The sequence below is a fragment of the Pleurodeles waltl genome, chromosome 6 (assembly GCF_031143425.1).
Source record: "Pleurodeles waltl isolate 20211129_DDA chromosome 6, aPleWal1.hap1.20221129, whole genome shotgun sequence".
NCBI classification, from domain to species: domain Eukaryota; kingdom Metazoa; phylum Chordata; class Amphibia; order Caudata; family Salamandridae; genus Pleurodeles; species Pleurodeles waltl.
In genome coordinates, this window is record NC_090445.1 from 932,992,378 (window position 1) to 933,007,858 (window position 15,481).

Below are 15,481 nucleotides of genomic sequence, written 5' to 3' on the forward strand. Positions count from 1 at the left end.
GTCCAGATGGTGGTGTTGTAGCAGCTGTGGAGCCTGTGGAGAGTGAAGAGGAGGAAGACGACGGGGACGACACAGACAACAGGGACACAGTGATACAACAGTATTTTCAGTAGCACACAGGTACGAATCAACCACGCCATTTTACATTTACTTAAAGTCTCCTGCCTCTCTACTGTCTGAGTTCCCCCCCAGTTGCTGTTAACTGAGTTGTGACTTTCCCTTCCGTTTTCAGAGCTGTGGGCCCCACTTCGTGACCTCTGCTTTGGTTGCCCATGGACTACAGCTGTGTGACAGTGGTATGTTGTCATCACAATGTAACTGAACATTTTGGCACTGTTATGTCTAATACATTTGTTCAAAATACAAGCAGACTCCAGATTTTTTGGGTGCAAGAAGTGATTTAATTCAAGTGCTAAATTTAAGGAACATGATTGTAAAACGGAGATGGGTGATGGTGGAGTAATGTCCATGGCAGAGTCCAGTTCTCAGTCGCACAGGTGCATTGTCCATATGCCTGTGGAAGGATGGAGCAGGGGCAGTTCAAGGTTGGCAGGATGACAATGTGGGACAGTGGGATTACATCACGGGGTATCGTTTGCTGGCGGGGGTCTTGCAATCCTACTCTGTCTTCTTGTGAGATCTCAGGTTCCGCTTGCGGGGTGGTTCTTCTTCTGCAGGAGGTGGGGTTCTGGTGGCCCGTCGTTGTGTGGGGGCCTCCTGTCCACTAGCGCTGGCAGAGGTGGTAGGCTGTTCCTGGTCCAGGCTAGTGACGGGGGCCCTTTGTGGTGCCACATGGTCCCGCAATGTGGTGACTATCTGGGTTAGGGCCACGACGATGGTCCCCATTGCGGAACTAATGTTCCTCAGTTCCTCTCTGAACCCCATGTACTGTTGCTCCTGCATGACCTGGATCTCCTGGAACCTGGCCAGTACCGTAGCCATCGTCTCCTGGGAGTGGTGGTATGCTCCCATGATGGAGGAGAGGGCCTCTTGGAGAGTCGGTTCCCTGGGCCTGTCCCCCCCTGTCGCACAGCATCCCTCCCAGTTGCCCTGTTTCCCTGGGCCTCTGTCCCCTGGACGGTGTGCCCACTACCACTGCCCCCAGGTCCCTGTTGTTGTTGGGGTGGTGGGTCAACCTGGGTGCCCTGTAGTGGTGGACACACCGCTGATTGACGTGTCATGGAGACAGAGGCATGGGCCCGCTGGGTGGGAGCTGTGCTGGTGTTCCCAGAGGGGGTTAGGTCTGGTGTAGCCTGTGGCTGTCTGTGGGGAACCGACTGTCCCGAGGTCCCCAATGGGCCGGGCTGGTCATCAGGGTCCAGGGAGACAGAGCTGCTGTCATCACTGGGGGCCTCTTCTGGGGGTGGGATGGACATCTCTGGACCCTCCGTGGCGGTGTGGTGGCGTTCGGGTCCTGCAGGGGTATAAGAGTATGGTTATTGCTTCTGTGTGTGACATTTCGTGTAATGGGTGGGTGGCCGTGTCCCCCAGTGCTGGCATTCCCTTGTAGGGGCTTTTGTGATGGTGGCTTTTGGGGGTGATGGGTGTGTGCAGTGGGCATGCTTTGGGGATGGGTGTCCATGCTTTGGGGACGCACGCAGGGCTAGGTTTTGGGATGGGGGGATGTAATGGTGAGCCATTTGCAAGGAGTTGGTGTGATGGGGGTGGGGGTGAGGGTGGGGGTATGATTTGGCATGCAGGTGGGGTGGGGGGAATGAAGTAGTGGAGATTTGACTTACCAGAGTCCATTCCTCCGCCTACTCCTGCGAGGCCCTCAGGATGCAGGATATGCAAGACTTCCTCCTCCCACGCTGTGAATTCTGGGGGAGTAGGTGGGGGTCCGCCGCCAGTCCGCTGTACCACGATGTTGTGCCTTGATACCATGGAACGCACCTTCCCCCGTAGGTCATTCCACCGCTTCCTGATGTCGTCCCGATTGTGTGGATGCTGTCCCACAGCGTTGACCCTTTCCACTATTCTGCTCCATAGCTCCATCTTCCTGGCAATGGTGGTGTGGTGTGCTGCACCTGTGCACCGAAGAGCTGGGGCTCTACACAAACTATTTCCTCCACCATGACCCTGAGTTCTGCGTCAGAGAACCTGGGGTGTCTTTGGCGTGCCATGGGGTGGTGTGGATGAGGTGAGGGGCGGTGTCTGTGTTGTAGAGTGTGGTGGTGTATGGTGTTTTGTGCGTGGAAATTGTGTGGGTGATGTTGTGATTTGCCTCTGTGTGATGGTGTACTCTATGCTGTGCTCTCTCTCTCTGTCCTTCACTCGCAATTGTGGTTGTAGGGGTTTGTGGGTGATGTGGGTGTGTGTTTTATAGTTAATTGGGTGTGTGGGAGTGGTGTGTGTATGTGTCTCAGGTGTGTGTATTTTGAATTATCCAATGTGGTAGTGTTTTGTAAAGGTGTGTGTATTTTGACCGCGGCGGTGTGTACCGCCAATGGAATATCGCGGTTGAAAGACCGCTGTGGGGATTTGCGGGTCGGAATGGCATGGGCGTATTTCTGTTGGCGTGACGGTGGAGGTTTGGTCATCGCCAGTTTCCCGCTGACCTTTGGTGTGGCGGACTTTTGTGGATGTCGGGTTTTTGGCGGTTTGCCAGTTGCGGGTCAGAATGACCGTGGCGGTTTCCCGCGGGCGCGGCGGTGTTATGGCGGCCTTCTGGCCGGCGGTAAGCGACTTTTACCGCCGAGGTCGGAATGACCCCATCTATGCCAGTTCTGTGGGCATCTCCCCTCCTTTGGGATTGGTGCCTGATTGGCTAGGAGGTAATAGGTGGGGGCACACCCAGGTGTTAGCTACATCTGTCAGTAGCAGGGTAGGGTTCTTCAAAGATAATCAAGTTCCTGGGTACAGCCAAGAGGCAATTCTGTCAAGAGAAAAACACATCCCCTCACACCCAAGGCCTTTTGTCCCTGCTCTGAGAGCATGTTCACACCTCATAATAATCTCCTGGTTGACTGTAGGGGTCATGGAATTGGGCATCCCACAGGCTTTGGGGAGCTAAATGTACCCTTTCCTAAATAGCTATTCGAAATCTGACTTCACCAGCAAATTTGACTTGTTATATATCTTTCAAAAAGTCAAAAAATGAAGTCTGGGGCTTGTAATGGCATGTTTAACAGTACCTTTTTACATACCCTACTGTATATACTATACATCCTGCATTATGGGCAGTAAGGCCCACTTAGAGATGATTTATTAATATTTAAAAGGAAGGTGTAGGCCAAAAAGTGTTAGTTTGACAGTTCAAAATGGCAATTATCATGATACAATTGTTAGGCCTGCAGTCACGTCTGCACTGCCTCTGCACCTTTGTGTTGCAGCACAATGGGTGCTGCAGGCCAATGGTGACATTTAACCTACAGGCCCGGAGTACATTTTGTACCACATACTGGGGACCTTTAGGTAAATTGAATACGCCAATTAGGGTATGTCAATTTCATCATGTTAAAAGGCAAAGCAAAGACACTTTACCATTGGTTAGCAGCGGTAAGGTACACATAGATCTGCAGCCAACAAAAGCATATAAGGAAAATAATCTGGGAGTACACCACGTAAAAGGTGATCATTTTCCCCAAAAAATTGAGCGGATGGCAAAAACACAGATTACATTTATAAGTACTGTTAAATGCCATGTGGTACGGAGATGTTCCATCTGTTTAATACATAATCAGTGACCTAGACAAAAGCGCGGTCCTGGAGACCTGTTTAGTTGAGCATTCAATATCAGTATATTCCTCAAAACATCCCTGCTGCTTGAAAGCTTTGGCATTTTAAGAGCTAAAAGAGCGAATCATTTGTAATTTAAATATTCACAGCTAATGAAAACATTATTGATGTGAACTTTAGGAGCTGGGCAATTTGCAACATGATCAGATAGAGTGTAACATTTGAAAAACAACTTCAAACACCTGCTGTGTGTATTTCTTGGAGTTCTAAAACAAATGCCACATTTGCTCTTCAGAAAATATACTACAAGGTTTGTGTGGTAAATTCCTGAGCTACATGAGCTTTATAAAATGAATAAAAAACAAAACTAGACAATAGATTTCTTTTAAAATTGTTAGTTGTATCCAAGTGCATGCAGATATATCTCAGTAACTTAATTAGGCTTAATAAATGCACTATTATTCAATGTTAAAATTATGTTATTGGTAAAGGCATTTAGTATTACAGGCACTTGCAGACATGATATAATGGCCACACGGTCCTATATTTTCATGTATTTAGTCTTAGGCATTAATTTCACATGCCATTGTTTTCTGTAACGTTTAATGATGGTGACAAATGGAGTAGACGCACAAGAAAACATGAATTGTAAAATATTGAGAAATAATAGAATTATAAATCCACCGATCCGGGGTTAGCATGTGTTTAACACTGTGCAGCCTGCAACCACTTGTAGTGCAATATGGATGCAGAGATGACATTTAATTTCATGACCAGTTTAATTGTGTTTTGCATTAGTGCTAAAATAGTAAGGAGGTTTGATCAGTCAAGTTAAAAAAGTTACAGAGGTAATTGGAGCATAAAGGTGTGAGGCCCGGTTAATGGAGCGTAGGTTTGGTAATTATCTAAAATACCCTGGAACCTCTGGAACCTCAAAGTCTAACACGCATTAGCAATGCCAATAGATTTGGCTTTTAAGGAATGGGGTTTGTTTATGTGAAGCATTAAAAGAAAAGAAAAAGAGCAGGGGCATAGATATGTATTTGTGTGGAAGTAAATGACTGTAGAATAATATTGGTTTTGGTTAAAAAGTCAGGTGACAGTTGCACTGCCAAGTCAAATCTAACAATCCATGTAACCTAGGGCCAGATGTATCAAACGTTTTTGCATTCGCAAACGCTGCGAATTCCCAAAATTTGGCCATTTGCAAATGCAAAAACGTGGTCTGCGATGCATGAAAGGCATTCGCAGACCAAAAATACGAATTCGCAAAAATAGCGATTTTTCGCGGTGTGACTTGGTTTTGTGAGTCGCATTTTGCGTCTCGCAATTTGCGACATGAAATACTGAATCGCAATTAGCAATTCGGTATTACAAGTAGGAAATTGCAAGACGCAAAATGCGACTCGCAAAACCAAGTCGCAATTCAATGCACGAAAAAATCTCAAATTGCAATTTTTCGCAGAATGGCATTTTGCACATGCAAAATACCACTAAGTGAAAACAGGTGGTAACCAGGTGCAACCTATATAAAGAGGCCCAGAATGCCTCAGACCCTTTTCCACAATGGCTGCACTCTACGTCATGGCGAGGAGAATGAGGATCTTGGCAGGTTTGAGGAGAGGGAGGAGGAGACAGGAGCGCATTTTCAGAGTGCGCATCACACTTTTTGACCAGACTGAGGAGGAAATATTTGAGAAGTACAGGTTGAACTCAGCCATGATACTTGACCTGATAGCTGAGCTACAACCCATACTGCAGCGCACAACACATAGGACAAATAGCATACCCACCCATGTGCAGGTCTTATCCTCCCTGCACCTACTTGCCTCAGGGAGCTATCATGGGGTCATAGCAGCAGCTGGAGGAGTATCACAGAGTACCCTCTCCAGATTTTTCAATGCATTTATCAAAGCTATGCTGAGCAGAATACACCAGTACATCCTATTCCCCCACACCCCACAGGAAATACAGCCGACAAAAATTGAGTTCTACCAGATAGCACAGTTCCCCCACGTCCTAGGTTCCATAGATGGGACACATGTTGCAATATATCCACCATCAGCCACAGAGTATGTGTACCACAACCGTAAATACCAACATTCCATGAACATACAGGTGATTTGCAATGCCTCCTATATCATTACTGATCTCATGGCCAGGTACCCAGGGAGCACACATGACTCGTACATCTTTCGCCACAGCGGGATTCACACAAGACTGCTAGCTGGGGAGTTTGGTGAAGGATATCTACTAGGTATTAACCCTCTGTACACTGGTGCATTGATGGGGTGCTGATGTCAGATGGCTCAGTTACTCAGTATACCCTCTGTTCCTTCCAGGAGACAGTGCCTACGCAGTGCGCACCTACATGATGATGCCCTACCTCAATCCTACAACACCTGCTGAGCGGAGATACAATGCAGCACACAGGGCAACCCGCAATGTGGTGGAGCGCACCTTTGGGCTGCTGAAGAGTCGCTTCCGGTGCCTCCACAAAAGTGGGGAGGCACTACAGTACAGCCCAAAGACAACATGTAGAATAGTGGCTACTTGTGCAATCTTGCACAATGTAGCTACCACCAGGGGCATACCTGTGGAAATATGTGATTCTGAATCTGATGAGGATGATGATCCCACACCACCCCTACAGCCAGCAGACAGGACCAGTGCAGCAGAGGGCAGGCAAAGGCGTGCTGACATCACGCACAACCATTTCAGATGCAAGTATGAACAACACAAATCCACTGACAATTGTACTGGTAGTATGTAAATTTATTACCTTAATGTCAGGTAATATCAGTTTCACTGGTAGCAACAATACGTAAATGAAACAATAAACAAAAGCAGATAACAGATTTTCACTATTCCTTCATAGTTTCCTGTATGGCACAAACATTAACAGTCCCCTGTGGCCAATACTCTAATTTCCTCCGGCCACGCAAGCCACTTGAGTGTGCTGTTGCCTCACTGGCACCTCTGTTTTCTGCCTCAGAGACAGTGCTGTGCCTGGCACTGCGACGTCTAGCATCAGTTGTGGGCAGTTGTGGGCACAGCTAAGCTGCTGATGCTAGATGTGTCCTCAGTGTCCCCCAGTCCCAGTTCACTTGGTGAGGCAGAGCGGTTACCCATCAGATTGTCTATCACATTTGTGATCTGCACCAGTCCTTGTGCCACATCCCTACTGTTGTGCGCTGACTCCACCTGTGCGGCCACAGCACGCCGCGATATGAGGGCTGTTGAATTTGCCAGCCGATTGACAGAGCGACAAAAACCGCCAAACATCCCCACAAAACGTCTCTCCTGCCTGCGGTGGTTAACTCTGTCGTGGCGCAGCTCATGACACAGTTGCCTCACTGCACTAGTCAGCTCCCTGGTGTTCTCCGATGCTTGGGTCTGTCCCTCATGCAGCTTATTGAGGTTCGCATTGAGACACTCCAGCTGGCGATGCAGCCCCCCCATGTTTGTATTGTGTGCCTGCATCTGCCTTTGTAAAGCAAAGATTTTTTTGTTTTGCAGGCGCTGCTGCTTTAACATACCAGGGGCCAGATGTAGGAAAATGGCAATTTGCGACTTGCAAATTGCGAGTCCCTGTGACTCGCAATTTGCAACTCGCAAATTGGTATGCAGAACGGTGTCTCAGACACCGTCTGCGAGTCGCTATGGGGTCGCAATGACTCACCTCATTAATATTAATGAGGTGGGTCGCAAATTGCGGCCCCATAGCGAGTTTAGGCACTCGCAAACATGGAGGCCTGCTGTCATCAGCAGACCTCCATGTTCGTGACTGCTTTATCAATAAAGCAGTTTTTTTTTAAAGTGTAGCCCGTTTTCCTTAAAGGAAAACGAGCTGCACTTAAAAAAAAAAAGAAACCTTTAGTTTCGGTATTTTTTCAGGGCAGGTAGTGGTCCCTTGGACCACTACCTGCCCTGAAAAAATGGTTTTGGGTCCATTCGCAAAGGGGAAGGGGTCCCATGGGGACCCCTTCCAATTTGCGAGTGGGTTACCATCCACTTGAAGTGGATGGTAACTGCGATACGCATTTGCGACCGCATATGCGGTCGCAAATGGTATTGCATGCCACTCCGAATCGCAAATAGGAAGGGAACACCCCTTCCTATTTGCGATTCTGAAATGCATATTGCGAGTCGGTCCCGACTCGCAATATGCATTTCTGCATCGGGAAATGCGATTAGCGAGTCGCAAACGGCAATTTTTGCCGTTTGCGACTCGCTAATCGTTTCCTGCATCTGGCCCCAGATTCCAGGCCACCGAACACTGATGGTCCCTCACCTGCTTCAAAAGCCTGTGCGCCTGCATACGTTGGCATCCTGCGGGGTGTTGTGCTACACTGTGGCTGGGTCTCCTGCATACCAGTGCATCTGCCACTTTGGGAAGGTGTGTGTGAGTCAGCCTGCAGGTCATCGGAGTCCTGGCTAAATTCGGGTAGTGGTACTGCCCTAGGCCTGCGTTGGATGGGCGCTATATTCTGTGCTGGTGTTTGAGTCAGATGCAGGGTGGGTTTCTGTATCCCCCGCAACGGCACTTGCAGTAGCTGCTGGGCCTGGGCCACCTGCAACAACAATATGCAGCATGTCAGTAATGTATGTGTCACCAAAGGTCACACAATGGTAATAAATGTACAGTTACTTCTCATCACAATGGTGTGGGTGTTGTGTTCTTACATTCTATGTGCTACTTTCTGCTCTGGCTTGTGGACTACCACTCCCATAAGTCATTGTTGTGCTGCTTCGAAGATGTGGAATGGACTTCTTATCACAATGCTTTGCCCTACTTGCTAATTCCTACGGGGCTTTTGTACATACACAAATGGGGTTACATTTCAATATTGCACTTACCTTTACTGGTACTAGGTGTGCCGGATGTGTCGATGTCAGTGGCCCCACTGACAGCTTCTGGTAGGAGTGTCGACTCCATTAGGTCTTCCATCGGGGTGGAGGATGTCTCTGAGGGTGGGCCACCTCATGTGCTCCTGGCCTCCTGCAGTCGTCTTGCCACCCTCTCCTTGACACGGGACCGCAGGTCGTACCACCTCTTCTTTATTTCCTCCACGGAGTGCTGCGCTACTCCAACAGCGCAGATTTTGGTCTGAATATCTGCCCAGAGTCTGCGCTCTTCACTCTCAGGCACCTGGAGTGAGCTTTTCCCAAACAAACGGCCATGGCTCCTCACAACCTCCTCTGTGAGCACCTCCAGCTATTGCTCACTAAACTTTAGTTTCCTTTTCCTTTCTCCCTTCTCCTTTCTCTGTGCAGAGGTGTCCATTGTGGTTCTGCTGTACTGCCTTCTTCACAGAGATGCTCACTGTGGCAAACGCATGGATTAATTATGGCCGGGAGAGCAGTCACAGGACCGGGGTCGGAGGACTGTCTCACTTTGTATATTAGATTGAAGCGAGTTTTATACATTACTCTAGGTGTAACAAAACCATAAATATGTGAACAGTTGTCATGGATTCATAGATACAATCCCAGATAGGGAATGCAGGTGGGCCTCGATCTGGCATGGGCACAATGTAGGCCAGCGACTACTTGTCCAGATGTCTGCCCTGTTTGGTCACTGTGTGTGCTATGTGAGTTGTGTCCTGATTGAGTGTATCTAATTACATGTGGCATCTAACTTCATGGTGTTTTGGGAATGCATGCATCCCTCTGGCCATGTGTGCTCTATGGGGCCAATCTCTAGGAACCATTGTAGTGTTGCAGCCTATCTGTGGGATCTGATCTAAGGTTTCCAGTTTGTGTCATTGGTGGCTTGCTAAGTGTTACCCCACTTGTGGCCTGTCAGTCATTAACCTTCAGGCCTGGGTTTTGGAGCCTGCCTGATCATGTACCTACATGCTGGGGTTGACAGAGAGTTCATAACGGGGAATCAAACAGTGGTGATGAGACTTTGTTCACATATAAAAATGTATCATTTTTTGATCAATCCAATATCAACAATACCATAAAAAAGACTGCCAAATGTCATTGACACTACTGACACAGAGGCTGCAGCTATGAGTACTGTAATCCTTTCTGCCTTGCATGTGTTAGTTTTCTAGGATTTATGGGTCGGGGAGCTCAATATTGGTGCATGGTCAGTGTGTATTGGGGATGCAAAACGGCACCTCACATTTCCATAGCATCTCATTCTGTAGTCCTTTCCTTTAGTCACTCATTTTCTTCTGAATTGGCTAGACATTGTAATCCATTTAATGTTTTTGAATTTCTCTCAGATTTCTTTGCAGGGTTTAGTTTCTACTGTTTTTGATTATTTGGGTAGGGTAGGAAGCCTAGCATTTCCTCTAAATGACCCAACAGTATTTTTGCAAAATAACCTTGCAATTATTGAGATACAGCTGGATCGAAACCTTGGCAATCCCTTTCCTTGAGCTTGCAGAAATAGGAAAACATCAATAACTGCCTTACTTTGCTTTTTAAAATGATTTAAAAGGAAGCAAGTTATGACAATCCTGCAGAAAAAGGCAGGTGTGCGAAGACAGAAGCAGAAACATGTATTCACAACTGTTATCCCTTCTTTTAGTACCATTTTTACAGCACAACAAAACTCATCAATTGAGTAAAGACTAGAGGATCTACTAACGAGAGCTCTGAAAAGGATTTCATAAGTGTCTAAATCTTGCCCGCAGCCCTTTTAGCCTTTTTCTTGTATCATCTACTCATATTCTACGTCTTTTTCACATTCTAGCATTTAAAAGCCCAGTAATATCTGAATAGTTGTCACTGGCCTTGTATAGGACATTGCCCCCCTCTTGTGAGAAGCTAAAACATACCATTCAAATGATCTAAGCAGCAATGGTGAAGAGCCATCACATTTCTGGTTCAATGTTGAAGCAAACATCAATATCGGAATACCTGGTATAATAAGAAGGCATATTTCACTTAAAGGGTTAAAAGGTTCAGAGACGTTCTGCAACTGGAACAATAAAAACAATTTCAGCAGGTACACAAGCTCTGACCTTCCTGGAGACCACAACAAGATCATACATCTCTTGTCTTCTTTGCTGCCTTCTTCCCCCACGATTCCTCTGTTGGGGACAGCCAATACTCTCCAGTCAGATTTTAACTTTGAATCACAGGAGACTATTTTAACTAAGATACACTCCACTAATCCCCAATCCCCAATCTCCTTTAGATCCATGTCTCACCAAGGTATTGAAGACTACCTTGAGAGCTGAGACCATGTTTACTGCAGCCATTAATATCGTTCGAATGAGTTTAGGCTTTGAAGGCTCTGTGACCATCATGCTCCTCGATTTGTCAGCAGCTCTCATAAAATCATCTTAAAAGGGCTCTTTGAGGATAGTCTTCAGGGCCAAGTTCTTGCCTTTTTCAGATCTTTCTTGAGTTCTAGGACACAGGCTGTTCAACTGATACCCTTTTATTATTTTTTTTAAAGACCTGGGCTGTGGAGTTTCTCAAGGGTGCTGCTGTCATCCTCACACTTTTAATTTGCATGTGGCCTCTCTGGATGATTTGATCTCTTCTTTTGGCCTCAGTTTTATACAAGCAACGATAATACACAGCTAATACTAAGTTGAAGGGTGATTCTAACTCCCTCCAAGATCATTATAAAAGTTGTCTTGCTGGGGTCACTAACTGGATGAAAGCTAATACGCTAAGGCACATATTTAACAAAAATGACACACAACTTCTCTAGCGCTATTGTGCGTCAAACATTTTACCGCCAGCTCATGCCATTCCTTAGCATCATCTGTGCGCCATGTTTTAAAAATGATGTACAATTGCGCCAAGGAATGGTTAGTGTAAAAACAAATGGCCCTAACCTTTGTGACATGAGGTAAGGAAAAATGATGCTAATGCTACAAAAGTGGCGTTCACATGATTGGCTGCACATTTTTTATGCTACCCGTATTAGCACCATTTTTCAGCATTAGGGTTGAAAAAACAGTGAGGCTGCTGAACACCCCTGGAGGACTCAAAATGGACAATGCAGCTCAGGATAGACCCCAGGGACACCGCAATCAGCCCAGTACAAGCCAGGATGGACAGCATAGGAGAAAGCGAAAAGGAAGAGTAAGTGTCTCTTCAGTGAGGAGGAGAACAACATCTTGGTCAGAGAGGAGACATAGCACCAACACCAGCTCTTTGTCACCTCCAAATTGCCAATAGGCTGAAAGGAGACCATATGGCAGGCAGTAGCAGATATGGTCAGCAGTGTGGCAGAGGTGAAGAGGACTATCACCAATTTGAAAAAGAGCTGGCACGATTGCAAGCGTGGAACTGAAGACAAATTTGCCAGGATCCGAAAGGCAGCACTGCAGACTTGAGGTGGAAGTCCTGCACCAGAGGAGGACCCAGATGACTTGGAGAAGATGGTTGCAGTGGTTATCCTGGAGGAGCTGGCCACTGGAATCCCAGGACAGGACAACACAGACTTTCAGGACATACCACAAATGCACAGTAAATTGCAGTGGGGGACATTTCCAGTATTAACAAATGCCACAACTGGGATGCACAAAGGACACACTGAATGCATGCAAATGGGTTGCATGGGGGTACATAATGGCCAAACACTTCAAATGCACACACACCCTTCCCCCATATGCACTGACCATTACGCAAACTGCACAGCAGTCTCTACACTGTTGCCACTAATCCACCTGCTCATGTCTAACACTCACGGCCAAAATGCACTATGCTTGTTGCACAGGGTAGCCCAACAACAACTCACATACCTCCATACACCACTGGGAAAGGGCACAAACGTGAACATATATAACATATTGGGCATGTCCGTTATCATCATCTGTGCCGATGTACAACTAGCTTCCATGCCCCCATTTAGCAAGGTTGCCTGTGTAGTGGGAAAGGTTGGTGTCATGGACAAGGGGCACCTTCATAAATAACAACAGCTGCAAGCGGTCTCGTTGTCAAACTAGGGGCCCAAGGCATACAACCCCCTAATGCAACATTAGCATCATAAAAATGTATGCAAATGTGCGGTCAAGCTGCCCCTTCACCTTGTGCTACTTTAACAAAGTCACCCAATACACGCATAGATCCACTTTGTCAATCCTTCCATCACAACCTGCCTGTGCCAACAGTCGTGGCTCATGGCAACCAGAAGGGGCGAGGCAGGCCACAGAAGGTGGGGGCAATAAATAACAAGTAAATAAAAAAAAAAACACCTCCTCTGCCCCGCTGCTCCTCTGTCACTCGTAGCGGAAGGCACAGGATCCCAGCCTGCCCTGCAGCCAATCCTGATGCTGCTCAAAGCAGTGTCAGGATTGGCTGGAGCGCACAGCCAGGACACTCCTAGTCAGACTGCAAGTCTGTGTAGGCTCTCTCCTGCCCAGCAAGTGTGTTGCTGGGCTGGCCCGAGACGGCTGGCCAAACACAAATGCACTCCAAGGGGAGTGCTTTGTTCACTCCCCTCAAGTGCTCATCACCCCCAATGTCCCACTCCTTTTAAAGAAAACAATAAAAAACATAGGTGGTCATTACAACCCTGGCGGACGGTGTTAAAGCTGCGGTAATACCGCAAACAGGCCAGCGGAAAAAAAAGGGAATTATGACCGTGGCGGACACCGCCAACATAGACAGCCACTTTAGCACTCCAACTGCCACAGCGGTACAGACAAGCAGCGCGGCGGTCGCCGCCAACAGACAGGCGGAAGACAATGTACCGCCCACAGTATCACAACCCGCCAATCCGCCATCTTTTCCGGGGCGGATTCACCGTGGATAAAAACACGGCGGAAACAGCTTTTGCAATGGGAAAACGCTCACCTTAACACACTCCACGAGGAAGGAGCCCACCATGGAGCCCGAACTACAAATACTCCCTGCGCTTGTCTTTCTGCTCCTCTACGATCACCATCTACGTGGGCGCCGAAGACAACGGTGAGTACTGCACCTATGACATAGGGGAGGGGGGAGGCAAAAGTCAGGGGGACACACACGCAACACCCCCACCCCCTACCCGACCCTCACCCACTACAACACACACACCAATGCATGTCCAAACAGCACAGTAACAACCCACCCCTCCCCCCCGGAAGAATGCAAAGACAAAAGGAAATCAGTGCAAACATTGTAATGTATCAAAATACAGTAACCAAATATATACAGATATACACATTAAACAAAATATACATCACGATTAGTAGTGCAGGTATGCACATATCAATGTCCGTGTACCACTGGGCCCAAAATGCATGGGCGAGGCCCACACTAGATACCTGTCCACAAATGGAGAGAACACTGCAGGGGCATCAGATAGAAATACAGCAGGCACCTCAGGGGGAAGGGAAGGGGGGACACCTCAGCCGGATTACAGCACCACGCCAGATCCACGACGGGGCTCCATGCCCATTGATGTATCCTGGGTAGTGCAAAGCCACAGTCTCTCAAGTCTTTTCAGTGGGTGGGTTGCCCACTGTACCATCCTGGGGAGTGCAAAGCCACAGTCTCACAAGTCTTTTCAGTGGGTGGGTTGCCCACTGTACCATCATGGGGAGTGCAAAGCCACAGTCTCAGAAGTGTCTACAGTGGGTGGGTTGCCTACTGTACCATCCTGGGGAGTGCAAAGCCACAGTCTCACAAGTCTTTGCAGTGGGTGGGTTGCCCACTGTACCATCCTGGGGAGTGCAAAGCCACAGTCTCACAAGTGCATAACAGTCTCCACTGGTTCTGGAGGGGGAATGGTGCCCAGACTGCATCAGGCTCCCCGTGACGGTTCCTGTTCCGTCACTGTCACATGGGCTAACGATGCTTGATTTGGCAGACTTTTCCCTGTTCAGCGGTGCTTGCCTTTGCTGTCTCCGACCTGTTCAGCGGTGCTTTGCCCTGTTCAGCGGTCTTCACCATGGCGGTCTTTGCCCTGTTCAGCGGTGCTTGCCTTTGCTGTCTCTGACCTGTTCAGCGGTGCTTTGCCATGGCGGTCTGTGCCCTGTTCAGCGGTGCTTGCCTTTGCTGTCTCTGACCTGTTCAGCGGTGCTTTGCCATGGCAGTCTGTGCCCTGTTCAGCGATCTTCACCATGGCGATCTTTGCCCTGTTTAGCGGTGCTTGCCTTTGCTGTCTCTGACCTGTTCAGCGGTGCTTTGCCATGGCGGTCTGTGCCCTGTTCAGCGGTCTTCACCATGGCGGGCTTTGCCCTATTCAGCGGTGCTTGCCTTTGCTATCTCTGACCTGTTCAGCGGTGCTTTGCCCTGTTCAGCGGTCTTCACCATGGCGGTCTTTGCCCTGTTCAGCGGTGCTTGCCTTTGCTGTCTCTGACCTGTTCAGCGGTGCTTTGCCATGGTGGTCTGTGCCCTGTTCAGCAGTGCTTGCCTTTTCTGTCTCTGACCTGTTCAGCGGTGCATTGCCATGGCGGTCTGTGCCCTGTTCAGCGGTCTTCACCATGGCGGTCTTTGCCCTGTTCAGTGGTGCTTGCCTTTGCTGTCTCTGACCTGTTCAGCGGTGCTTTGCCATGGCGGTCTGTGCCATGTTCAGCGGTCTTCACCATGGCGGTCTTTGCCCTGTTCAGCGGTGCTTGCCTTTGCTGTCTCTGACTTGTTCAGTGGTGCTTTTCCATGGCGGTCTGTGCCCTGTTCAGCGGTCTTCACCATTGCGGTCTTTGCCCTGCTCAGCAGTGCTTGCCTTTGCTGTCTATGACCTGTTCAGCGGTGCTTTGCCATGGCGGTCTGTGCCCTGTTCAGTGGTGCTTGACTTTGCTGTCTGACCTGTGCAATGGTGTGTGGCATGACGGTCCCTCATTGCCCAGCGGGGCTATGGCTGCCGGGGCCCTCAAGGGCACTGACGCTGGCGGTGCTC

The 15,481-nt window shown here is 48.4% G+C and overlaps 1 protein-coding gene across 1 annotated transcript in view; it reads right to left on the reverse strand.

The window, feature by feature from the left end:
* Window positions 1-8,629, reverse strand: part of LOC138301718 (submandibular gland secretory Glx-rich protein CA-like) — a 55,788-nt gene extending 47,159 nt beyond the window's left edge. Inside the window, exon 1 of the mRNA XM_069242232.1 lies at window positions 8,539-8,629. Coding sequence (XP_069098333.1) covers window positions 8,539-8,629 — 91 coding nt within the window. The remainder of the gene's footprint in view (window positions 1-8,538) is intronic.
* Between the last annotated feature and the right edge of the window lie 6,852 nt (window positions 8,630-15,481).